The 24,589-nt window shown below is 48.5% G+C and overlaps 11 protein-coding genes across 11 annotated transcripts; 4 read left to right on the top strand and 7 right to left on the bottom strand.

Annotated features, from left to right (window-relative positions):
• Nucleotides 1-1,391: 1,391 nt before the first annotated feature.
• Nucleotides 1,392-4,465, top strand: I303_100859 (uncharacterized protein; the record flags this gene model as incomplete). The annotated part of the gene is made up of 8 exons (XM_065968211.1): nucleotides 1,392-2,857; nucleotides 2,963-3,039; nucleotides 3,112-3,164; nucleotides 3,219-3,384; nucleotides 3,553-3,704; nucleotides 3,816-3,918; nucleotides 4,070-4,182; nucleotides 4,316-4,465. The coding sequence occupies 8 exons, from the start codon at nucleotides 1,392-1,394 to the stop codon at nucleotides 4,463-4,465; spliced, it is 2,280 nt and encodes a 759-aa protein (XP_065824283.1).
• Nucleotides 4,466-4,745: 280 nt separating this feature from the next.
• On the bottom strand, nucleotides 4,746-6,042 carry I303_100858 (uncharacterized protein; the record flags this gene model as incomplete). Its single annotated transcript, XM_018404227.1, has 4 exons — nucleotides 4,746-4,898; nucleotides 5,068-5,253; nucleotides 5,415-5,711; nucleotides 5,818-6,042. 4 exons carry the CDS (start codon nucleotides 6,040-6,042, stop codon nucleotides 4,746-4,748), a joined length of 861 nt encoding a protein of 286 aa, XP_018266881.1.
• Nucleotides 6,043-6,461: 419 nt separating this feature from the next.
• On the top strand, nucleotides 6,462-7,675 carry I303_100857 (uncharacterized protein; the record flags this gene model as incomplete). The annotated part of the gene is made up of 6 exons (XM_018404226.1): nucleotides 6,462-6,535; nucleotides 6,647-6,714; nucleotides 6,797-6,977; nucleotides 7,109-7,272; nucleotides 7,419-7,568; nucleotides 7,635-7,675. The coding sequence occupies 6 exons, from the start codon at nucleotides 6,462-6,464 to the stop codon at nucleotides 7,673-7,675; spliced, it is 678 nt and encodes a 225-aa protein (XP_018266880.1).
• Nucleotides 7,676-8,148: 473 nt separating this feature from the next.
• I303_100856 (uncharacterized protein) lies at nucleotides 8,149-9,985 on the bottom strand (the record flags this gene model as incomplete). The annotated part of the gene is made up of 4 exons (XM_018404225.1): nucleotides 8,149-8,898; nucleotides 8,952-9,100; nucleotides 9,222-9,485; nucleotides 9,673-9,985. The coding sequence occupies 4 exons, from the start codon at nucleotides 9,983-9,985 to the stop codon at nucleotides 8,149-8,151; spliced, it is 1,476 nt and encodes a 491-aa protein (XP_018266879.1).
• A 1,001-nt stretch (nucleotides 9,986-10,986) lies between these two features.
• I303_100855 (uncharacterized protein) lies at nucleotides 10,987-12,987 on the bottom strand (the record flags this gene model as incomplete). Its single annotated transcript, XM_018404224.2, has 6 exons — nucleotides 10,987-11,008; nucleotides 11,112-11,346; nucleotides 11,473-11,580; nucleotides 11,666-11,784; nucleotides 11,900-12,116; nucleotides 12,276-12,987. The coding sequence occupies 6 exons, from the start codon at nucleotides 12,985-12,987 to the stop codon at nucleotides 10,987-10,989; spliced, it is 1,413 nt and encodes a 470-aa protein (XP_018266878.2).
• Nucleotides 12,988-13,337: 350 nt separating this feature from the next.
• On the bottom strand, nucleotides 13,338-14,952 carry I303_100854 (uncharacterized protein; the record flags this gene model as incomplete). Its single annotated transcript, XM_018404223.1, has 7 exons — nucleotides 13,338-13,556; nucleotides 13,676-13,865; nucleotides 13,947-14,269; nucleotides 14,374-14,480; nucleotides 14,560-14,603; nucleotides 14,698-14,774; nucleotides 14,863-14,952. The coding sequence occupies 7 exons, from the start codon at nucleotides 14,950-14,952 to the stop codon at nucleotides 13,338-13,340; spliced, it is 1,050 nt and encodes a 349-aa protein (XP_018266877.1).
• Nucleotides 14,953-15,858: 906 nt separating this feature from the next.
• Nucleotides 15,859-17,550, bottom strand: I303_100853 (uncharacterized protein; the record flags this gene model as incomplete). Its single annotated transcript, XM_018404222.1, has 8 exons — nucleotides 15,859-16,083; nucleotides 16,138-16,321; nucleotides 16,389-16,644; nucleotides 16,698-16,752; nucleotides 16,829-16,938; nucleotides 17,025-17,068; nucleotides 17,149-17,225; nucleotides 17,407-17,550. The coding sequence occupies 8 exons, from the start codon at nucleotides 17,548-17,550 to the stop codon at nucleotides 15,859-15,861; spliced, it is 1,095 nt and encodes a 364-aa protein (XP_018266876.1).
• Nucleotides 17,551-18,057: 507 nt separating this feature from the next.
• I303_100852 (uncharacterized protein) lies at nucleotides 18,058-19,844 on the bottom strand (the record flags this gene model as incomplete). Its single annotated transcript, XM_018404221.1, has 3 exons — nucleotides 18,058-19,290; nucleotides 19,367-19,588; nucleotides 19,659-19,844. 3 exons carry the CDS (start codon nucleotides 19,842-19,844, stop codon nucleotides 18,058-18,060), a joined length of 1,641 nt encoding a protein of 546 aa, XP_018266875.1.
• Nucleotides 19,845-20,192: 348 nt separating this feature from the next.
• On the top strand, nucleotides 20,193-21,625 carry I303_100851 (uncharacterized protein; the record flags this gene model as incomplete). Its single annotated transcript, XM_018404220.1, has 7 exons — nucleotides 20,193-20,232; nucleotides 20,335-20,371; nucleotides 20,446-20,465; nucleotides 20,538-20,665; nucleotides 20,875-20,982; nucleotides 21,165-21,513; nucleotides 21,600-21,625. 7 exons carry the CDS (start codon nucleotides 20,193-20,195, stop codon nucleotides 21,623-21,625), a joined length of 708 nt encoding a protein of 235 aa, XP_018266874.1.
• Nucleotides 21,626-22,005: 380 nt separating this feature from the next.
• On the bottom strand, nucleotides 22,006-22,596 carry I303_100850 (uncharacterized protein; the record flags this gene model as incomplete). The annotated part of the gene is made up of 4 exons (XM_018404219.1): nucleotides 22,006-22,187; nucleotides 22,291-22,299; nucleotides 22,378-22,410; nucleotides 22,494-22,596. The coding sequence occupies 4 exons, from the start codon at nucleotides 22,594-22,596 to the stop codon at nucleotides 22,006-22,008; spliced, it is 327 nt and encodes a 108-aa protein (XP_018266873.1).
• A 510-nt stretch (nucleotides 22,597-23,106) lies between these two features.
• On the top strand, nucleotides 23,107-24,396 carry I303_100849 (uncharacterized protein; the record flags this gene model as incomplete). The annotated part of the gene is made up of 5 exons (XM_018404218.1): nucleotides 23,107-23,407; nucleotides 23,520-23,647; nucleotides 23,716-23,888; nucleotides 23,969-24,143; nucleotides 24,199-24,396. 5 exons carry the CDS (start codon nucleotides 23,107-23,109, stop codon nucleotides 24,394-24,396), a joined length of 975 nt encoding a protein of 324 aa, XP_018266872.1.
• Nucleotides 24,397-24,589: the final 193 nt, after the last annotated feature.

Genomic DNA, 24,589 nt, shown 5'->3' with positions numbered 1-24,589 from the left:
AGGGGACCAGGGAGCTGAGAAAGGGGAGAAAGGGTAAAAAAAAAAAGATCCAAGCTGAAAGGATTAATTGAAACCCTCCTAAAAACCTGAAACGCAGCAACGCAGCACTGCATGAGCTTGGACGGAGATGAGAGAAGTGGGGGAATCTGCTCTTGTTTTCAGGAATTCAGATTATTCAAATAAACAAATCATTTGGTCACGTTCCTGATCTCTTTTTGTTTTGTTCTTGTGTTGGTTTAGGGGTCCCAGCTGAAAAAGCTTGGGTATTACGGGATCCCTGCAATTCGGACAAAAATGATTCATTTCTATTTCTATTTCTAATTCCCTTGATCTCCCCCTCCCCTTCTGACGGTCCTTCTTCTATCCATGACATCTATGCCAGATCCCATATTATATGGGCTTTACTCTTCATCAGGTGGTCATCGGTCATGATGACATCAGAGTTCAGAGATCAAGCATCATCAGGCAAGATGTTCTTGTGATGTCGATCCCAATGTCATGTATCCATGTACGCACTCCTACACGCCTATCGGGCAGCCAATGTACTGCAGTCTGCAGCTGGCACTCGACTACGGAGAAACTAGCTATGCTATGATCGCTTTTTTGGTTGTGCTTGGGTCTATGCTTGGCACTAAGCATTTCATCAGATTCCGCATGTTCAGGGGTGCTGGGTGGAGCAGCGGGATCAAATTCCATTGTCAAGACAAGTCCACAATACGAGTTTGGCGAGAAACTATGGTTGATGTACATCCCAGAGAGCCGAAATCTGAAATTCGGTCTCAGGCTACTACTGATGGACGCACGGGCAAATGGTCTTTTGTACTGTCATTGCCGGACGTGCAATTGTGCAGATGATTGTATAACGTCAAGTCGGGACTACTGGCATCGTCTTGCCCAAACAAACTACTCACAGAAAACGCAACTGCCCAAAATCCGAGAGCAACCTCTCGCCTCTGTATCATTCCCTACAGACTGCTCTGCAGCCCGAGACTGAAGAGTGTAGTCCATACCCCATATCAGATAAGAGATAAGTTGCATCGCATATTGTGCGTGATTGCCCTGCCACATGAATGTGTAAGCCAAAGGCAGGTCGGAACAGGAACCAGTCATTCCGGGTATCTGATCTATCTCATCCCGCGTTTAGGCTCTTAACATTCTTGATTTTTCGGTTCTTTGCACGTTCAATTCAATTCAGTCAAAACAATCAAAACAAAAGAAGACCCCAACTCGTGTCAGCAAGCACTGTTGGCGGGCTGCAGTCTGACGAGCAGTTCCTGTGATAGATCATCCACCACCTTTCCTGTGCATGTGTCGCTGATTCATCGATAACCTCCTTCCCCGCTCGACCGTTAATTCCGCCCCGTCTCCGTAGCATCACCGGCGGTCGCATCATGTCGGCTGAGTCCTCTTCGCCATCCACTCCAAGAGCGGACGATCTCTCCTCTGCATCGGGTTCAGCCTCCTCAACCGCAGCTCAGGCTTCCTCGTCCTCATGGCGCAGACTATCCCATCCACCTCTGCCTACCTTTCGGCCGCATATACCGAATCTCCGAGCTGCCTTACTAGGTTACCTGGGAGAGGTCGAAGTTGCCCTTCGATCAAAATTAGGTGAACTCGCACCGGCAGAAGAAGAACGAATAAGAGCGTCCTCTTCGTCGCCTTCTGTATCAGGCGATGAAAATGGGGCTTACAGCGGGAGTGGGTATAGTGATAGCCTAGTGGATGAGGATGATTTCGGTGGGGAAGCTGTTGGATATGCTTCGTCAAGCAAATACGGTCAAACTTCGCAGGTGACCTTGAGGAACAGGCTGGATTCTAGGAACGGCAATATCACTGGCAATACCAATCCCAATGGCAATGGGAACGGCAGTGGTATGGAAAGTCATCATCTTAAATTGCTGAATCACCTTTCGACTTTACGAGAAGAAGCTCTGAACTATCTTCCCTCAATATCTGTACCGTCCGTTGCTGTACCCAGACCTAGTATGCCAGTATCGATGTCGATGCCGCTACAGTTGCCCTCGTACCCCTCTCGAGAATGGCTTCGCTCGCTTCCTTCGAGATTATCTTCCATCGATCCCGGTCTAGTCTATCTCTATGGAGATCGGAAGGGCAAATCCCCCAATTCAGCGGGTCAAGGCGATCATCTAGGTGCTATCGAAAGTGCTCGAAAGAGGGTTTTAGACGTCGTTCATACGCTGTTACCTTCCGAGGAATGGGCAGGATGGGAAAAACTTGGATGGGAAGAACAAGAAGATGATTTAGCTTATCATAGTCGGACCCCAACGTCTGCATCTGCATCTACGTCAAAACGATCTAGATCAGCTTCCCTTGAGCGTTATCCGCCTGACCAAGAGGACGAAGAAGAAGATGAAGAGCCGGAATACCTTTTCCCGAACAGGACGCCTGCATCGGCTAAAGCATTAGCGAGAAGACGAAGAGCGGTCAGATCGAAATCCCTCGGAGCGAGTAGTTTCCCTACGAACCTCGTTGAAGGGCTGATGAGGCCGTCGAATAAGCTGGTGAGATCAAAGACGGACCCTTACAGATCGGCTCGCGTCAACATTGGATCTAGTGATGAGGACGAAGATGAGGATGAGGATGAGGATGAGGATGCGAGAACGATTCGAAGGGATTTGGAAGAGCCGGAAGAAAGCGCTGAAGATCAGGAATATATACTGGAACATCCAGAGATTACGGATACAAAGCTTACGGCGATGGTGGCTCAAGATGAGGAGAGTACTATGGGTCCGTCGGTGCAGGAGTCTCTGAAAAGGTCAGACGATGGAAAGAGGTTGATCAAGTACGAAGATCTGCCTGCTACTTGGAGGAACAACGAGCATGTCCATACGGGATAGTAAGTTCAGCATCCCTCTTGATTGATTGTCAAGACAACAATAGTGCCGGGATGCCATAGGACGTTTCGCATCGGGTTTCAGTGCTGATATGAGCTTCGTATCAGCCGATTCATCCCCTTGCACCTCAAGACCGGTCCAGTACCCCTCATCAGATCAGCTTTCACAATGCACAACGAAACAAGTGAGTTGTTCACTGAACAAAATCACCCTTTCTCGTCGCGCGTTGTTATCAGGCTGACAATTACCCTGCTAGTCAACATACATTCGCATTTCATTCCAACGATCCTCATATCGCTCTTCGTACCTGTACGTCCTCTTCTACGGGTTTCGAAAAGTGACCCACGCTGACAGTACATGCAGTACATAATACTGAATCCACCTTTACCAAATGCTCACCTGCTCGACACGCTTATCCTGGCTTTGTACCTCATCGCCGCTATATCGTGCTTGTTCTCTTCCGCAAGTTGGCATGTGTTAAGTGGATGCGCTTCGAAAAGATGGTTTGAATGGGGTGCCTGTGTAGACTGTGAGTCATCGTATCCTAGTTTCCCCGGTATACTGTGCTAGGCTCTCGATCTTCGCTGACAAGTTTTGTTTGATCTTCTTAGACATCGGTATTTCCTGTGCGCTACATTCGCCTCGTCATGCGGTGCGATGAACACAAGCTAAATCCCTTTGTCTCTTTGTTCTACAGGGCTCATCGCAGCGTCTTTCGGTACGGTAGTGTATAACGGTTTCTACTGTCAACCCAAATTGGTCTTACTGTACTGCGGTACCAATGCATGTTGCGGGGCTTTGGGCTCTTATCTGCCTTTTCAAAAATGGTTCAACGAGCGAAGGAATAAGGTGAGCCGAACTCGTATTCTATATAAGGGGATTTGGAAATGATGGTAAATATCGTGATTGATCTTATGCTGATTGAATGAGGGATGTCTTTCTTCCTTCCGGGGCTTTTAGCATCTACGAATATCGTTCTTCCTCGTGCTTTGCGCGGCGATGTTCACTCCGATGTTACAGCTTTTCTACCAACATGGTGTTCTCAGAGCTTTCTATTTTGTCGGTATGTGCTGTGCCGTTTCCTTCCTTCCTTCCTTCCTTTCTTTCCTTCCTTCCTACCTTCTTAGTTCTGTCCCCACCGATGGTCTCTCTTCTGGAGGAAGTAATCAGACTAATCGGGAATTTGTGCTGCGTATCTGCGTACCGCGCTGTAGCCCCCTTCGGATCTTCGGTAGCTGCTTATTTGATCGGATTATGGTTCTACGCATTCCATTTCCCGGAATGCAAGTGGCCTGGGAAATTCGATCGGTGGGGTATGTCGCATCAGGTGAGCGCTTTTCCTCCTTTTCTTTTGTTATCCTATCGGCGACTCCTCCTGATAAACTGGCACGATGACCCGAGCTGACGATTTGACATATGACATATGATATTTGACTTATGACGAATGATACATGACACAGTGGTGGCATGCGGGCATCGTCTTGGCTATCTGGTTACATTATCGAGCGGTCTTCGTGGCGCACGGTATGAAAGACAGTTATTCGTGTGCTGCCCCGGGCGCAGGGAAGAGCGTAGCGGATCTATTTGATGGATGGATCAGAGGATATTGATCTGGACTGAAGTCATTTCATTGGATTGGGCCGAAATCATCTTACTGCATCATGCTCGAACGGAGGAAGAGGTGGAAGGAGATATAGACGAAGAGTATATCTAGGTCTATCTGCATTGCACTGCGTTGCATCGCATGTCATTTGCATGCACATCATATCATGTCATATCATGGCGCGCCAAGTCATCAATGCTCTATCACACAACGAATTCATCCTTTACGAACTGCCAGCTGAGCGAGTCACGCACAGGCGGGCGGAGCTCTATGCCCGATTTGGCGCCCTATAAGAAACCCCTGCCCGTTCCTTTAGCGAAGACTCGGACGGTGTTTGATTCTAGACGGTATTGTAACGGGTTAGATCTTGGTATATGTGGGTAATTCAGTTTATCACTGTCTTCCAAGCCTATCGGTTTGGTCAAAGGATGCGATGAGATCTGTAAGTGCACACAGCACGCAGATATGGGTCAGTCAAGTGGAAATACGAGACATATATCACAGAGGGCTGAGTTAGACGGCGCGAGGTCAAGAAACGTTGCAATTGACGGCGAAGGGTACAGTGACGATGACGGTGACGGTGACGGTGACGTTAATGATAGGACTCACCTCTCCCATCACATCGCCACTTCTGCCCGAAGCCAAATGCGAAACCCTCCACCAACACCCTTGACCTATACGCAATAATCTCTCTAGCAGCTCGCCTTCGTTCGTCCCTGCATCAGTCTGTGGTATTACGTTTGAAGATAATGGAAGATGGTCGGCGTGTAAGGTGGAGACTAGTATAGCATTTGACTGATTATTCAATACCACACCAAGACAAGATGGAGAGTATCATTACAAAGTTAGCAGAAACGTTGAAGCAGAATTATCTCAGCCACTCAACTCAAAGCCATGCGGGATAGGACATGCTTGATCTAGAAAACATTAGAGAGGAATTGAGTCGATTGACTCACAGATCTGGTTCTGGCAAATACGGCCCTAACGAATTTACTGATTTCCATCGCACTCATGCCTATCCAGCTCAACTCGGACAGACCGTCCAGGATGATCAGACTTCCTTCAGCGATAACGGGGACTATCGAATTATAAGTATCCCTTAAAGTCGGTTGATCATTATCGTCGAACAGCCTGGGAGTATTTTTTGACGAGGATGAAGACGAAGATGATGACGGTGTGGGTATTGGGAAAGGAAGGAAAGAAGGTGTAAAATGGATGAATTGCGGGCTTGCTGCGGGCGGTAGCGGTGTACCCTAAAGACTCACTCAATCAGTATACTTCAGTCATTCAATCATAATTTAAGTCTACATCTCAACGAATATGCAGGACTGCATAAAGGATAAAAGATGAACAACGCACGATCTTCTTAAGAACAGCTTCCCAGCTTGCCCGACCTTCGCCCCTGAAATCAATCCAGACGACTTTACGCCGCTCTTTCCCCAGTGCAGCGGATACAAGATGATAGACTGCGAAATGGCTCGGGGAGGCTACCGTGTCTGAGATGATGAGGTGAGAACGAGGCGGAGGGAGGGATGTTGATGTGGATGAGGACGGAAAGGGCAGATGGGGTGTGAGGTATGTCATGTTCTAGGTCGCGCGATTGAATCTTATCGCCAGCGTGGTGAGTTGATTTGGTCTTCGAGCTATTTGTTGCTTTACCTTCGTAACCACTGAGACCTCCATCCAGCTTCGCAACTTTTGAAACGCAACTTCCTTCGGAATTGAGTAGAATGCGATATCACGTGAGCAGCAGGTGTATACCACGTGGCTATCCCCTTTACTTTGCGTCATAGATCACGGTTAATTGCGGAGGCCTCAGAGCTAAAGGAAGGGAAAGATCTGCCACCTCCGTAAGCAGGGCGCAAGAGCTCCATCATAACCACCCAAGACAGATTACCGATTATATTTCCGGCAATTGGATTAACCCCCTCACTCACCGAAAGCTATCGATCTTTTATCCCATCCTGAAACGTATATATACAAGTCCACTTGATTATTCGAAAATGTCTTTGAGACTTTCTCCCACTTCCGCTTCTCGAATCGTCAAATCAAACAGAGTATTCAGGCCATCCGTTGCGTGAGTCAACCTCCGTCCCATCCCATTCCATCCTCGGAGGCCTGTGCCCTCCTTTCGTCGATTTCGATCATACTAGGCTCTTGGCTGACTGTTCGAGATTCGTATGAACAGCTCTCGATCTATCACTTCTCTCGCTAGACCTACCGTTCAAATCCCATTACCAAAGCAATACAGAATGGGTGAGTCTCCTCTCCTTTCACTCATTTCTGTTGTTGCTTCCAATCAAGGCTTCGCGAATCCGGCTAATAACGTTCTGCGTAGCATCCGTACTCCAAGCTACCGCCAAGGCCGCTCATTCGGCAGTCGCAAGCCTTGCCTCTGCTGCGCCTATTAAGGTCGGCGATGCTGTCCCCGATGTGGATATCAGGATCAACGATCTCGAGGATAAAGTCAACTTCTCCAAATTGCAAGGAAAGAACATCTTAGTCTTGGTTCCTGGAGCGTAAGTCCACACCCCGTTGTCCCGCTCCATTATACGAATATCAGTCTGGATCAAATAAACGGTCCTCTGCGTCATATACAAGAATAGGTATCGGGATTTTTAGCTGATCAGAATACTTGCACATGACATAGCTTCTCCCCCACTTGTTCTTCGCAAGTCCCAGGATACCTCGAGCAATTCTCCACATTCCAATCGAAGGGCGTGAAAGACATCTACGTTGTAGCTGTCAACGATATGTTCGTCGTCAACGCTTGGAAGGAGAAATTGGCCGGTGAGAAGAACACCGTCAAGTTTGGTAAGTCCAGTACATCAAAGCCACACGCCCCAATCTCGGATCCGTCCAATTTCGAAAGAATTTCGCGTATCCGCCCTGCTCGTCGATATATCTGCTTCATCGTGCAAGTGCAGTTTTAGCTCATGCTCGCGCGCGTTCCATGATAGCCGCCGACGATACCAGTGCCCTCGCTTCCAAGCTCGGTCTCGTCCTCGACGGACAAGCTATCTTCGGTGGACCAAGACTCCAACGAGGGGCTCTCGTCATTGAAGATGGAAAGGTGCTCCACGTTGCTGTTGAACCCTCGCCCGGAGAAGGTGAGTTGCTCAGACCGCATTTGTGCCCTAGGAATAGTTTTTTGTTCTGATGTGTTGCGATCACAGTCACCGTCTCCCACGCCGATGAGGTCCTCAAATCGCTTTAAAACAAGAGCTATTCGGAATGCAAAAAAGAAGAGTCACGGATTAGAAAGTAGATATAGTGTCGAGAAGTAAAATGACAAGTGCAGCCTATGCATATTAGCGGAACGACATTACAGCACGAATGCTAGGTCGCATTCATCCTGCAGATTCCAGGGAACTGATCATCAAGCTAGATTGCGAGCTCACATTCTCCTGCTCCTCTCTCACATCCACCGCCCACTGCCCCGGATCACAGCGTTGATCCGTAAACTTTGCATACATACTAAATAATCGTGACTACAAGACGTAACAGTCGTGGGACGAGCTGATTCGATCACGCCTCAGACCCGAAAACTATCGAAATTATAACATTAATGACTCCCACTCACACCCCTGATTACTTGGTTATTACCTGTACTGATATCTCGGTGTCACACCTTCTTACTTCGTCTTCCCTCTTGTTGCTCACCTCCCTTCACCTCAACCGCCCACGGCTTCACGCCAAAGTAGCTACCTCCCTCGTATGTACCTCCTCCAGCGCATCCTTCTTATCCGGATCTTCCATCTTCTTCCTCTGTTCAGCTTCCAGCGCCATCTCCTCCGCAATGACATCCGCCGGGATCCTATCCGGCGTCTTGTTCGTGATGTACCACATCCCGGGGATACACGCCACCATCAAGGCACAATTCAATATCATCCCTGTGAGAGGGGACGAGTCTGCCGCCGAGACCCCAAATGCAATCGCATTTCCCACACATTGGATCGCTTTCAGCGCAGCCGAGAATCGCACGTTATCCTGGCCCGATTCCGCGAACGACGAGAGTATCCAATACGTGTACACCTGCGCCAGTGGGCCAGTAGTCTGTATGAAGAAGTAGGGCAGGAATGCTTCTGAGAATCGTTTGTCGCTCCAATCGATCGGACCGGGGTCGTTCCGGACGAAACGCACTTGCATGATAAGTGACCAAACGTACACGGCGACGTTGAGGACGATGATTAACCAAAAGCCGAATTGGGCTCGACGGCGCTGCGAATACCCCTTCAAGTCTGTCACGTACCCCAGGCCGAAACAGCCAATGATGCAGAAGAACGGGCAGATAAGCGACGACAGAGCCCGGGCGCGCACGCTGAAGTACAAGGCCAAGTAAGTGGACCAGGGACCGTTGTAGAAGTAAGACCAGATGATGAAGATGAAGCTGCAGTAGATGATTTTGGAGAGGTACGTCTTGACGATGTAGCGCATTTCCTGCATGTGTGTGAGCTTGGGAAGGATGAGGATCTTGTGCTGTCGGATCGGACGACGTCTTTCATCTCGCAGATCCCAAAGGCGAAGGGAAGAGCTAGAGCTTCGAGGACGATGAAGGGGATATAGGTTGAAGGGTCGATACCGCCCCCTGAGTTCTTCTCGGCGTTTTTGGCGAGGTTGATGGCTCCCCCGACGAGTTGGCCTAGGATAAGTATCGCAAGATGAGTAAGCTATCAGATGATCGCGGAATCGCAGCCGCTCAAAGGATCACACCGTCGGAAGAGGAATAGACATGACATTGAAATAGGATATCCCACACTAACCTGCATTTCGAGATACTATCCACAACGCCAGATATTTCCCTCGCTTAGCCTCGGGTGCGATGGACATCACATAGGCCCCTTCAGCGATGTTCCAGAAGCCGAAGCCCGTCCCAGTGAAGGGCGCCGTGGCGATCAGAAACCATTGATTGTTGAATTGCGAGTTACAGTAATACGATGCGCCAAGTAAAGGGAAACTCGCAGCTCCGATCACAAGAGACCATTTGACGCCGATAAAATTGACCAAGACAGCTCCGAAGAGGCAGACTAGAGTTGAATATGTGATCAGTCAATCGAGTCAGCTCAAGAGTCTACCACATTCGGGTGGGTAAAAGCGTTCCGTTAGGTCAAATTTCGGCTAACTCATACATCATGCAATATCCTACTACACCATAGCCAAGAGTGATGTGAAGTAGAGTGGGAAACCCAGAAACAGTCGACAAAGAGGACTCACCAATAGCTTCAACACCTTGATCCAGCGCGAATCGTATATTAGAAGTTTTCGGCGTCGCTAACCCCCCTCCACCCAATCCTGAGATCGCATCCGATAAAGCAGGTCCGCAGAACGCCTGAACAGAAATGAACAGCATCTGCGTCAAGGAATGTTGTCTGATCCTCTTCCACAAAGGGGTTTCGGCTTTGTATTGTGCTCTGTCAATCGTCAAGTCGACATCTCCATCTCCCTGTCCATGACTATAGCCCGCAGCGAGATGGGGGTCGGTAGCTGCGTGCGTCCCGGGCGGGGGTCCTTGAATGGGGTTCTCCATCGTCGTTCCGGTTTAAGCTGGTTAAAGTATCGTAGTATCGTATCGTACTTCGGTGATGGTTCCGTAATACAGTAGAGTACGAGCCAATCTCCCAGACTGAAGATGGAAAAGAAAGGATATCAAGCTTGAAAGAGATGCGGGGCAAAGAGGATACCCGCTTGCCCCTCGTCTCATATGGACACATTATATATAATCACCCATCGCATAATTTCTGCGCTCTTCCTTGCCCCACTCTGTAGTATAGAAGAGCAGCGAATTCGCTCGAAATTCGGATCTACGAGTACTCGTACCTACTCTAATGCTTGGCGCGTAAATCTTATCCCGGTCTCGTGCTGTCTTTTAACCGTATCTACGTATCTACGGTGCGATTCCGCGTTGTCGGACTTGATAATTGTTCAGTTTTATACTTGTACAACACGGACGTCCGCATTTTCGGAATGGGTTGACTAGGATTAGAGTCACATGATTGATGATGGATGAACCTTACTTCCACTCAGGCATGCCGTATCAGCGCTTGTCGTTCACCGGGTCGGCCCACATGATCGTCGAAATTAAGCTTAACATGAGTATGCTGTATGGTGATGATGCGCATATGACCGGGCAATGATGATCATACGCATCATAAATCTGCAGCTCGTGTCCTTTCGTATCGTATCTGAATGCTTCGTCCGCCAATACGGAAACTCATATAGATAGGAATCTAATATCAGCCTGATCCGCATTGGCGGAATGTATGAGACGTCCCAGTCCTGTACGTTTTTAGAGTGCACCATTTGAATTTTTCGTGCACAATGAGCAGCAGACTAAGCATTGGAGAATCCACGGCGTGGACGTCAATCTCAGGATTCCCTGATCAGTCTTAGGAGGATCCATCTTATCATTCATTTCTGCGCTTCGTTGGCTAAGCGCATTCATATCCACATCTATATATCCAACTATGCACCTCCTTCTCCTAGCCACTCATGCGGAACTCATCAGTTGCGATGAGATTCCGGTGCCCACTACTTCTCATCGAATGGATTTCTGCAAAGGATTTCATTCATCGTACATCAGTCCCCCGCTTGACTACATGAGAGATCTGCTGATACCCGTTACATGAAAGTATAAAAGGCATGAGTCGACTCACTTGGTATATTCCAGCTCGTCATCGCTATCCTCTAACCTATACCTATCATCCCTCGCCGGTGGAGTCTGTGGGATCTTAGACACCAGCGACTCCGAAGCGTTGGGTAACGAAGGGTTCGGATCGTCATCGTCCGTTCCTCCATTTCCAGAATGTTTCGAGAGTGGGTTGGTGGTGGAGTTGGAGGGTGAGGTCGAGAGGAGATCTACCCTTTTCTTAGGGAGAATACCGAGCTTGGCTAATTTGACGGAAATCAATATCAAACCGACACAATATCAGCTCCGCAGGTCCATTCTGATACGTCTAGTCTGACCTGGTAGTGTGAATCAATGCGGTTTGGATTACGATTCAACGCCAAACGTACCCGGGTCAATCTTTCCTGCTTGTTTCTCCGGACTACCTACGGACCCCCTGCTAGGATTCACCTCGATCCGACTGTTGCTAATACTTCGGGCGGGTGGGAGGGGGTCGTCTATGCAATACAACAGAAAGGAAGATCAGGTCACCGTTAGCATGCTCTGCGTCTTTCAGAACAAAACAAACACAGATTAGCTCACCATACGCATCCGAAGGCTGCCATCGATGAGAGCTTTGTCTCAACGGCTGCGTCTGCTGAGATGAAGGGGGAGCGTCAAATGTTGATTGCGATGAGATAGATTCTGATCGCAAACTAGGACTATCGAGCAAAGCCGGAACAGCGGTTAAATGGATCAGCATATTCATTCAACGTCCGCGCCTTCAAGGCAGCGAAAAGGTGGAATTAGTGCGTGGAAGTGTTCACTGCTACTCACGATCTATCATCCCAATTACTGAAATTCCTATTCTGTTCCGGACCCCTATTGCCGCCGATCCCGGGTGGTCGGGTATACCTATCCCCACTAGGCGACAAGTTCTCCGGGACGTAGCTACTTCCAGATTGGTTGGCTCGGTTCGTAGCTTGTTGCTGTTGGAATTCGGAGTACTTCGCTTTAGCCTTTGAGAAGAGCGAGTTGAAGGTTTGTTTGCCGGCTAAAAATCATATTTGCGGAACATGCACTGTCAGCTATGAAAATCCTTCGACACCCCTCGAGGCAGCTCAGATAAAGGCAATCTCGGAACGCATAGTCAATAGATTATGCACAACAATTACCGGCTCAATGGGGAAGAACAAATGATCGACTGACTCACCCTCTGCAAATTTCTCCACCCGTTCTTCAAAAGCCAACATCCCCGGCGGATTATCGCCCTCATTCCTCTCTCCGTACCTCCCTTCTAGTCCGTTGATATCCCTGTCCGAGGCGGTGTATCCTTCGTAGAATGCATCCTGGTTATGAGGTTGTTGAGGATGTGGTCTTTGTCCCCCTGCACCTGCGCGTCTAATTCTAGGTTGATACGGTAACCCCCCTCCCCCAGGTGGCGGGGGATTGTTTCCTGAATTGACTCGTGAATGGAATTGAGCCTGTTGAGCTCTATAAGTCTCTTCATCCGCCATCTGCAACGACCTAGCGAACTGCGCGTCCAGATCTACTTGTGCATCTTCCCGCGTTCCCTCAAGTTCGTCAGACTTGAATTCGGGGTCCGTCATTCCTAGTAATTGCTCGATGGCGCGGTCCGTCGAGCCCTGGGATGTCTCGAGGATGAGCTCGATGACGCTCAGCTCGACGGTGGGGAACATCTGATGGAGCTCGTTGACCTTCGGATCGGCATGTTGAGGCAGAGGTGTAGGTGTAGATGTCTCAATAGCTGCAGTAGTAGTGGTCGGAAGGGTGGATGACACTGCACCTGAAGCAGGGGCTGAAGGAGGAGGAGGACCGGAAGGAGGGGCGAATCCTGATCCTGTTCCAGGTGGAGATGCTAATTCGGCCGCTGGATCGGCAGTGGATGTGGGTGGAGATGACATCTCCCTTGATCCTCTATATATTTGTACCGATATACGGATGAGGAGACAAGGATGGCAATTGAAAGACGCTTATACATGTATGAAAGTGTGTTTGGTTGGTGATGACGTCGCAGCATTATTGTTGTTTTGAGGCGATGTAACATCACCTTGGCACCGAAACACGCTAACCCAAACAACCGGACATCGACCATGTGGAGGCGTAATAATCAACCAGCACGAACCATATGTTGATACATGAACCTGCATGGCATATCCAACGATATATACATGATACCCAAAAAGTCCTGATCAACTTGTTCTCAAGCACTCAAGCATTGAGCTAGCATTAGACGTCAAGCGATGGAATTATACTACAAAGAATCATCCAGCGCTCTTCTCTTCTTCTTCGATCCGGCGGAGCAAACAGGAGTATACCATTTCAAACTTCGGATCTCCCAGTAAGCGTCAGTGAAAGCTTGAGGATTCTTGTCGACGTAATCGTTAGGTGTCCATCCGACATTTCCAGCGCAGCCTGAAGCGGCCCATTGAGGAGCTGCTCCAGCCCACGAACCGGCAAAAGTCAAGTTGATCTGTCATGCCCAAACAAGAAGTCAGTCATTCATCGACTTAGACTTCCCCTGCTGCTCTTGGGGGCAATCGAAGGCAGGACAAGACAAACACAGCTATCATCGCACAGAAGCAGACTCACGATAATCTCATGGTCATCGAAATGCCTGTTGATATCACATTGGTCTGCAGGGAAATTGGCGATTGGCGTATTCCAAAGTGATTCCATGATGACGTTCGAGCCTGTGGTGATATCCGTAGGCGCTTTAGGTGAGTTGTGTGGCCAGAACCAGAATGAGAATCCTCGTGTTCGCGATCGACGCATGACGAAGCTGCAAACCCGACATCCCGGAGTCAGCATGACTACCTCCAGACGGATGAAAATTCTACTATTCCAGGCTGAGAAGACTCACATTCCTCCTTCACCTTCATTGAACTCCTCGCCAAAGCTCTTAGAGCTCGTATCTCTCACACCACACCCGACTCCGCCGGTACAATCGCTCAACAGCGCCGTACCCGTTCCTCGATTTTGGCCGGAAGCAGCAGGCATGTTACAATCGGCATCCGAGTGCAGCGTGAAGAGGTTATTGGAATATTGCTGGTTGATACCGTATATTCCTTCTATGATGTCGACTTCACCTCCAGCAGGCCATGTACCGGCTTTAGTGCAGGTCCAAAAAGCTGGCCAGGCTCCGCATCCGGTAGGCATGTGCTTGACGTCCATGATCAAGATGCCCTGAATCATCATGGCTCCCCAATCAGCAACACTTCGATAGAGGGACAAATGGCACGGCACAACGGAGAGGCCGTATGTGTGAGAAGATAGCGTGGTGCACTCACATCAGTGTAGGTGTCTTTACTGTGAATCCTAACAGAGTCTCTCCCTCGGGAAGAAGGATCCACAACATTGGTCGAATCGCCTCGCATGACGAAATTCTCGCCGTTCACTGCGGGTCAAGCAAGATGAAGAACTGTCAGCGTTGGACTCATCCCATACTGACTCGTCAATGACTAGACTGTACCCACCGTAAGAGAGGTTTCGAGCTATGGCAGTCTCCTGATTGACATAACTACCAAGAAAGAATCGATTATCAATCCAACCGCCAAAGCGGACCATGCACTCGATTAAAGCAAAGAGCAAAAAAAGAAAAGATAAACACTCACTTGACTCTTCCTTGAGTAGGATCATCCCATTCCCACCATGTGAAACCTTCGAAGAAATCATTACCTTTCCAAGTTTTCTGATATCCAGTGCCATCACATCACATCAGCTCCCAGCTCCGAGCTCTGACGTTGTGCACGGGGCAAGAAGGAGGGATGAGAACTCACAGAGAGCGTATACGTAGCTGCCAGAGCGGTATTGATCAGCGGCAAAGCTAAAACAAAATTCCTGGTGGCGTAAAGAGTAGAGCAGTGCATGTTGAGGCGCTTTATAAGAATATCAGCGATGTGCTAGTGGGTGCTCTCGGTCGGCTGGCGCTTTGACAGACAGACAATAAGGATGGATGAGTCGTGTAATGCTTGAATGAGATTCGAGTATGATATGGGGTTATGGAATGGGTTGATTGATCGATGGACCGCTGGGTATATCGATTGGGGGAAGAGGGGGGGGGAGAGGGAAGCGTTGGGGATGGTAATGAACGTGTACTATTTTCTGATATAAGAGTAAGGAAAGATGGGCACAATCAATGTGGTTCAATCTGATGCGGTCGGTCTAGCTGCCAAGAGGGGTAAGGAGAGAAGAGAGTGTTAAAATGGGGAAGAATGGGTAAGAGCGAGGAGAGAGAAGAAGATGAGAAGAGGAAGAGAGTTGATCTTTATATCGACTTGAATGCATGTTCATCATCGTCCTCCTCAAATATCACTCAACCGCCAAGGCATGAGTTGATCAGAGAGGTCTGTGCGATTTGACAATAAATTCGAAACAACAACAAGAGGAAGAACCGCAAAACACGAGGCCAAAGGGATACAGTGCGCTATGACTTCATAATTCTTATTCGGAAGCAACTGACAGATACGCTTTTACAAAACATGAAACACGAAAGGGCATTCATGGCGGACCTTATTGTGGGCTACCACACGGCATCGCCACGGTTGGTTCTTTCTACAAGTGGCCGCAAGGATTGTCGTGTTTGAAGGTACACACAATACCCCTGATCAACCATATCGTTTGTGAGACGATCCTTGCACATGTGTTCGAGATTGTGGCACGGACTCTTGTCGGAATGATCCGCAGCATTTGGTAACATGAGATGGTCAATACATTCTTACCATGACTACAATTTAACAAAGTTCTGAGAGTTCGCCAAAATCATATCAGACCTCCTAGTATTCATAGGAATCTACTACTTCGTCATCAACTGCATAATCATCGTCATCCCCGTTGTCGAGCTCCGATCGTCGCTCAGTGTATACCCTCAAGCCTCGGATCTTCCAATAAGCTTCTCTGAAAGCGGCAGGATCGTTCATGACGTGAGCTTCACAAGTAGAGGGACAGCCTTGTTGCTTGTAGACTGCCCCAGCCCAGTCACCACACAAGCTCGTGTTGATCTGAGAGTAGAGTCAGCTGTGGCGGATGTTAACTACATAGCTGATTGTACTCACAATGATGCGGTGTTTTCCAAAGTGTTGCTTCATATTACAGTGGGTCGAGGGGAAATTAGCGAAAGGTCTGCCCCATCGTGATGGGTCAACGGTAGCCGGTCCAGTCTTGACATCAGCAGGGGGATGACCGTCTCGAGGCCAGAACCACATTTTGATGCCGGAGTTCGATCGTTGCATGGCGTACCTGTGCTCGGATGATATCAGCGGACTTTTCGCAAGACGTGAGACATGTATATGGGGAAAGGACTGACCATCCGCCTTGATCTTTGTTGAAAGCCGGACCGAATGAGTCTTGTCTTTTGTCTTTGACGCCACAGCCTTCGTTGTTGTTGCCTTGCACGGCACAATCGGTCTTGAGCTGCTGACCAGTTTCGTCGACATTGTTGGGCATGGTACATCCGGCAGTAGTATGGAGAGTGCCTTGATTAGTGCCTTTACCGTTAACGCCCTCGAGGATATCGATCTCGCCGCCTTCAGGCCAATGACCGACGGTGGAAGTCCAGAACGCTGTGTTCATGGTCCATTAACGAGTTGTCTGTTGATTGGGAAAGCCTACTCACCTGGCCAAGTTCCACAACCGGAAGGCATGTGAAGCAGGTCAAGGATGTAGACACCCTATAGACCGGCAGATGAAGCGATGCTTTGCATTGGCAAGTGGCCGAGAATGCACGAAAATATACATTATGCTCACATTGTCAAAGGTGTCTTTTGATTCGATTCGAACAGAGTCTCGTCCTCGCTGACCAGGCTGGACTCGGTGATGATAATCCGTTCTGATCACAAAAGTATGATGGTCGGAGACTGTGGCACAATTCAGTGAGCAGAAATTTCGCCGACGTCGAGGTGAGAATTAAGAGGAACAAGAGGTATTGGGCATGGGTACCCACCGTAAGAGAGGTTCTTGTGTCTAGCTTCAGTCTGGGAGACATAGCTAGATCGTAATCTCACGTCAGCTTGGACATAGGCGGGAAGCGCAGATAGCTACAATAGCTACTCTACGCAAAGACTTACTTGACTTTACCATGAGTAGGATCATCGATAGTCTTCCAGTCAAAGCCCTTGAAGAATTCGTCACCAATGTAGTGTTTCTGCTTGTCACGAGAGGCCATTAGCATAAAGAGCGATGCAGTATAGCAAGACAGGAGAAAGGCATCAACAAAAAGTATGTGAGCTGAGCTGACGAGAGTATCTGATGTTTGACTGGAACTGAGTAAGAACGGAGCTGGCAGGTACAGCGATCATAAAACCCGAACAAGTATTATCACTCACGGAGAGATGGTGATTACTTCTAGGAGCAAATCCGTCGACTTCAAATCGATCTTGAGATTGATAGCCATCATTGTTCCCGTTGTTAAGATTCAAGGTGAAAGAGAAGGGCAAGAGAGCTACGATATTACGGATGATCGGCGTCATCTTGGTAATGAGCGAGACTGGGTATAGGTTATAAAGAGCCGATAAGTCAAGGGAAAAAGAAAGACGAAAATTCAAAAGGGAGAAGAAGATCGAAATCAACGAGAAAGATCAGAAGAAGGAAGAGGTTAACAAGATGGAATGGGGTTTATATAGCTTAACAATCTGCTATTCGGTGCGAGGATGACCTCGAAAACTTGTTCTGGTCTGATAGAGTACCGCTTTGACCTCTGCTCAGAAGTTGCGCACATGCGTACATCATCCATCCTTTGGTGCTTCTGATCTATTGTTACATCAATAAGTCTGTTGACCGTGCACAATCAGCTTCCTTTGGTCAGTAAGCGTCACGATAAGAGCATCACAGTCTGATGATATATGCTTGACTGGATGCATAGCACATGTGAGTATATCATTACAAGGAATCCTTGACCCACACTGCGAATCTCTTCCAGCATATCCTCGTTCACATGTAACGAAATCCATGATGCCAAGTGCACATGACATGTTCCACTAATCCTCTTCGCTCTCAATGTCCATCTCCATCTCCTCCTCTTCCCCTTCGGCATCCTCTTCTTCTGCTCCTGCTACTGCAGTCGCACCGGCAGTTTCCTCTTCGTCTTCATCTTCGTCCGTATCGACATAATCTCTGGACTTCTTTTTGGAAATACTGCCGGATTTTGATGTCTTTGCTCTTTTCCTTTCTCGCTCCCTAGCCTGAATCCTTCTTTCAGCTTCTTCCATCTCATCTAGATCTTCTTCCTCTTCCTCCTCATCTTCATCATCCGTATAACTCTTGTTCTTCCTCTTCTTATCCCGGGATTTACTCTTGCTCTTACTCTTCTTCTTGGTTGATCCATACTCATCTTCATCCGAATCAGCCACTACGAACCCATCATCCTCATCATAGTCCCCTCCGACCCCTGCTCCACCGAAAACCCTATCCACATTTCTTCTCGGGCCATCATCATCGTCATCTGATCCCTCTGAATCAGAGTAAAACGATTTCTTGCCCATTCGACTCTTCCTGAAACTTCCACCGGATGAAGTCCTACCCAGTCCAGATCCTTTCGAGCCTGAGCCTGATCGACCTCCCGCACGTTTCGGTTTATCGGCGGCGGCCTTGATATTTATTGATTCCCTATTATACGCTCCCTTGAGCAATAACTTCTGCAAGCTCTCTTCGTCTTTGGCAGTCTCTTCCAGCATCTTCATTCTGGAATGCTTGACATGCTGTTGTCCCACGTGTTTCACGAGCTCCAAGTGGGTCTTACTATCCATAGAAGTGGGTAATAGGGATAGTTGTCCCGCTATTGCCCGTTCAGTGACTAGAACAGTCTCTTGGGGAGCAGTGACCGATAAAAATGTCGTGGCCGATACAGTGTTTGGTATTTGTTCGGGTTGTTTGGTTGTTCCTGCAGGCAAGGGCGGTTTGGGATCTTGAGGTCTCGCTAAAGTTGCACCGTGTGAAGGAGCGACATCGAATAAATCTGCACCAAGTTGAAGGGAGACTGAGCCGTCTGACCAGCGTAACATCCTAGCATTACTTTGACGTGTAGGTTCTCCGTCGCCGCCAGTAACCCATTTCCATCGTATAGTATTTCTCACGCCAATCATCTTACTCTTCGCAGCTATCGGGTTTGCGGCACCGTCTATCGATTCTTCATTCAGTGTTTCTCGATATAGATCAGGTTCGTATGGGTTCGAATCAATATTAACGTATGCAGGTAGCTTCATATGCCATATCTACATGGAGTTGCAATGCATGCCAAGTCAGCTTGAGATTATGCTAGCATAGCGAATTCTGAGGAGGTAGACTGACCTTGTCATCCGTAGCTTGCATCTTGTTCCACTGAGGCAGCGGTAAAGCAACCCACGCTTCGTTTTTACTTTCGACTATATCCTCTTCTTCGTACTCCAGTGGATTTGCTGAGCCTGATCTCGATCTCGATCTCGCTATGGATCTCGACCTTCTCGAAGCAGGCGTCCCGGTCGATGATCTCCCTCTTTTAGCTCTTTCTTCCTCTTCGTCATCATCACCAAACTGTCAGAACCCAAAACGTGGGCACTATGTCAGCTACGACTCAGAGTCCGACCGGACATATGCAGCTCACCAGATCCCCACCTAAATCACCATCCTCCTCCGCATCTCCACCTTCAGCAGGCGACTGAACTTGTGCAGGCGGAGCAGGTGATTTCGAGCTCGAAGCTACGGGTGAAGGTTGACGCGAAGGTTGGGCATTTGGTGCTTCGTTATCGGAATCTCCGAACAAGTCGTCTGCTCTCTCCTCATCTGACATCTTGGCTGTCGTCAGTCACTGCCGTGCGGTTGGGGTGAGATGAGGATAGGGTACTGGGTCGATGTTGATGATGCAGTATGCAAAGTTGTGAATTTAATTAACGTAGACAAGGACTGAATGATTCGCGTAACTAGGTTGTTACCGGTTCTGATGGAAATGCCACATGATCGGAATATCGGGATTAAGCCTTTCACCCTTTGCTCCGTTTACCCTTTCTCCACCGTACACTCACTCGTCGCTCGTCGCTCGTTGGCACTCACACTCAATACTCATACATTGACGATAGAATAACATAGGTTATTCGACCCAACCCTTATACTCCCCACTCATCTTAGTCTCATCTACAAAATGGCCTCTCGATTCGCCCTCAAGAGCCTCCGGTCAGCGGGTACGTTGCTCCTCTGAAATAGATCCAGAACGGGAAAAGGATTCTAGGAGAATTGCATCGTTGAGTGCTGATGTCGGATGTGTTCGGCCGTGCCATGTTTAGCTCTCGCCAGACCTGCTCCTCGAGTTGTCGCCCAAAGGTGAGCCTTAGACGATCGTCATGACATATAGATATAGCGAGAGGGCACAAGCTGACTTGATCTATCTGCTTCAGCGTCCGATTCATGGCTTCTCGTTAGTACCCACAAATTAGACATCAATTAGGCTAGGCTTAACTGATCTGGATATTGTCAATCTGGTCAATAGAACCTACTCCCGACGAACGAGCTGAACAAATCATCAACTCCGTCCCATCTTCCTCCCTCTTCACCAAAACCGGCGGTATCTTGCTTGGTACCGGATTGACCGCTGCCGCTGTCTCTTCCGAACTTTACGTGAGTATCGAAGTCATAGGGCTATGGGTTGGAATATCAAGAAAGGGTAGAGATGTCGGATGGAAGGACCGGACAGACATGTCCTCATAGATCGTGCGCACTTGCTATGGCAAGGAGGAGAAGCAGTCAACACGGATGATAGGAGGAAACATGGAGGATGAAAGTCGAAATCAGAGGGCATATGCTGATACCTGATCTCTCATGCTCAGGTCGCCAACGAAGAGACCGTCCTCGCCGTTGGTTTCTTGGTCATCTTCACCGCTATCGCTCGATCGATCGGTGCTCCTTACTCTGGATGGGCCAACAACCACATCGAGGTGGGTTTTGTTTCCTCTCTCACCACCATGTCGGAGCACAGCTAATCTAGTGATTTCTTATTCCCTGTTTCCTCCACTCTTCCTCGCGTATCATTTTCTTGCAAACTTCTCGTGCCCCTCATACATATGCTTCTTGACCATTCCAAACGATGACGACATCGACATGACCTCGATACCGACAGAGAATCAAAGGTATCCTCAACTCTGCTCGAACCGAACACACCAAAGCAGTAACCGACCGAATCGAGTCCGTCTCTCAACTTCAAGAAGTCGTACCCCTTACCGAGTCTCTTTACGCCGTCGCCCGAGAGACCAATGTCTTGGAGCACGAGAACTTCAAGTTGGCCCAAGAGAACGCCGTCAAGGCCGAATTGAAGTCCGTCTTGGACTCATGGGTCCGATACGAGCAGCAACAACGAGAGGCCGAACAAGCCGCTCTCGTCAAGACTGTCCAAGCGAACGTCGAGTCCGAGCTCGCTAAGCCCGCTTTCAAGAAGCAATTGTTGGAAGAGGCTTTATCTCAAATCGAGCGTGAGTGTCATTCGTCCTGCACATGCTTTGACATAGATAGTCGCGCGGTCGTAGAGACAATCGCTGATGTGTATCGTGATTTCCAGAACTCTCCAAAGCTAAGGCTATCTAAGTTGCTGCAAATGATAGAGACCAAAGAGTGAAAATGCAGATTGGCAGTGGATTTGCAGGAACGAATGGAAGGAAGGAAGAGGAGGAATGGAAAAGTGCTTGAAGGCTATTGTGGATGGGGACGGGGAAGTACATAGACTTCAGTACGAATCAACTAAAACCATGAAATCTATAGCTCGGAACGTCAGTGCTGCGAGGTGATCGCACCTTGTCTCATCAGGAGGAACAATATCGCACCTTGTCTCCAGAGGAAGAAGCATGATCGATTCAAGAGCCAAGATTGAAGATGTTGAAGTGTATTCATCTATGCTACATACTCGAGTAATCTACATACTGCACTTGCTCTTCTACCTCTGACGAAATATCTCCACGAACAAGCGTCTACTTTCTGAATTCAGCTACACCTTGTTGGATCTCATCAGCCCCTTTGGCAGCTACGCCCGCAGGTCTTTCACCGCCCGCTGAACGAGTCTGCGGCTGTTGAGCTGGATCTCGGCCTGCTACTTGTTCTCCGAGATTGTCGATGAATGAATTAGCGTTCCCTCGGATAGCTTCGCCGGCACCTATAAATGTCGATGTCAATTCCTGCGTTCAAGCACCACTATATGGATTGAAACTTAATCTCTGATATGATGTCGGAGTAAGCAGTGAGGAAATATTACATACCGTGGAATACTATCGATAACAAGCAAGTTAAATTACAATCAGCGCATATACAAGGTGAATGTTTAGAGATGGATCGGCTAAACTTACCATTCCATCCTCCTTTGACTTTGTCTCCTAAGCCTATTAAGCATTTCAAGCCACCATCAGCTCGGACCCTCAACGTTAGCTTGACCACATTTAGGCTGACTCGGACTCAGACTCACCTTGAGCAGCATTGGCCCCGGCGCTTCCATCAGCTTGAGTTCCAGGGACTGTGGTCTTTTCTGTGCCGGCGGCGTAAGCGTTGGTATTGGCGTTGTTGGACATGGTCGCTTATCAGTTGTTACTTGTTATGAAGTCTCAAGTGAATGTCTTCTTAAGGTCGTATATGTATGGATTCGATAGTGTAAGATGGAAGAAATGCTACTTCAAACGAGGTCGAGGTGTTGTGTTGTTGGCCACTGAATTCCTGCTTCTGCTATGTGTAAAACACTGATTGACGTCATAGCCATCATGCCTCGCACTGCAGCTGGCGACTGTCCAAGTTACTTGAATATCATCTTCATCTTGCTTAGTGAATTTGGCATAGGGTACATGTCAGTCATGCATCAGATGTCGCTGCGTACGAGGTGTGTGTGATATATTCATGTCGAGTGCGGGAAAGCGTCATCATCTATGAAGCATGCATGAGAGGATTACACAACTCGATTCCGCGCATTTCTCCAATTGACCTCCGTTCAAACTTGTAATTCTTCACGCTTCTCACGCTTCTCCTCTCAATTCAATATCGGCCCTGTTCTTGTTCCTTCATAAGATGTTGAAGATGACAAACCCAACATGAGGTCCATAGAGCTCGAACCATCACCTTCTATCCCTCTTCACGCTCTCGAGGCATTACAGCAAGACTCCCTGTTACCGATATGCAAAGCATGCGGCACTCAATATCCCCGAACTTTCGCCCTCACACAGGACTGCAAGATATGTGCAGATCCACGGCAATTCGTACCGTCCTCAGGACAAGAATGGACCAACCTCATCGAGCTGGGCACGGAAAGACGGCATGTTATACTGCAGGATGAAGTGGATGAGAGGATTTCTATGATTAGCTGTGAACCTGGATTCGCTATAAACCAAACTCGTATGTCACTACTCTCGATGATGCTCATAACGAGCATGAAGTCAATGCATCATACTCTACTCCGCTACAGAGATATCCATGCTTATACTTTCACCGGTGATGTAACCCCCAGCTACACTCATCGAGACTGCCAATGGCTCGTACATATGGGATTGCGCTGCCCTCATTTCGTTGCCCCTAATAGGACATCTAAGCAAGCTCAAAACACCTCTAAAGGGAATAGCCATATCGCACCCGCACGTAAGTTTCTCTCATACTATCTAGTATCACATCACAAACATGCACTGAAGCTTTAGGTTCTCTAACAGTTCTTTTCGACTTCTCTGACGTGGTCCAGAGCACTCAAAGTACCGCTGTACCTGTGTGAAGACGATCAGGAGTGGTATCAGCGCTCAGGGGATATAGGCAAGGACGACGCCGTGGTATGGTGGAAAGGAGAGCAAGAGCTGGGTCCAGGTGTCAAAGTGATACAATGTGGAGGGTGAGTTGATCGCTATTAGACAGCACCATGTGTCCAACCCGACCTCCGGTGGAAGCTGATCCTCTGCGCTGATTCGGTAGGCATTTCCCAGGCTCATCGATACTTTATTGGGACAGATTATCTGAGCCTCCCCCACCGAAAGATAGGCTACCTACCAAACCCACCCCTGTATCAGGCATAATTTTCACGGCAGATACAATCATGGTGCAGCCCACTCAGAGAGGCTTCTCATTTATCTGGTCCGTGCCCAACCTGGTGAGCCATCTCCATTCACCTCTAAAAATGTCCACATGCTGATAGATGAACACAGATCCCATTACGTCCTCGAGCGGTGTTAGCGGTACAAGAACGACTGAGATACCTCCCCTTCTCAGAAGCCACTTCCAGCTGGCCAAACAGGTGGATACGCCAAGATGCAAAGGACGCTCTGGAGTCTAGCGTTACTACTTTCTTAGCCGCCGAAGGATGGAGAATGGAGGAAGGGACCCTGGTGGAATTGATCACTTGATAACTCGGGTGGTGAAAGGAGGCGCAATATACTTCTTTGGGGCTAATTGCCAGCCAAATAGATATCAGGACAAAGCACATTTGGTGGGTGCAGCAACAGGTCAATTTCCCTTTATTTGATGGGTTTCCCTTTGTGTGTGTGTCATCCGTGAGGTTTGTATATAAGCTCCTCGGACTGGGCCCTCCTTTTCCAG

The sequence above is a fragment of the Kwoniella dejecticola genome, chromosome 1 (genome assembly GCF_000512565.2).
Source record: "Kwoniella dejecticola CBS 10117 chromosome 1, complete sequence".
Lineage (NCBI taxonomy): Eukaryota > Fungi > Basidiomycota > Tremellomycetes > Tremellales > Cryptococcaceae > Kwoniella > Kwoniella dejecticola.
Note: the sequence above shows the minus strand (reverse complement) of the source record. Positions and strands in the feature narration are given on the sequence as shown.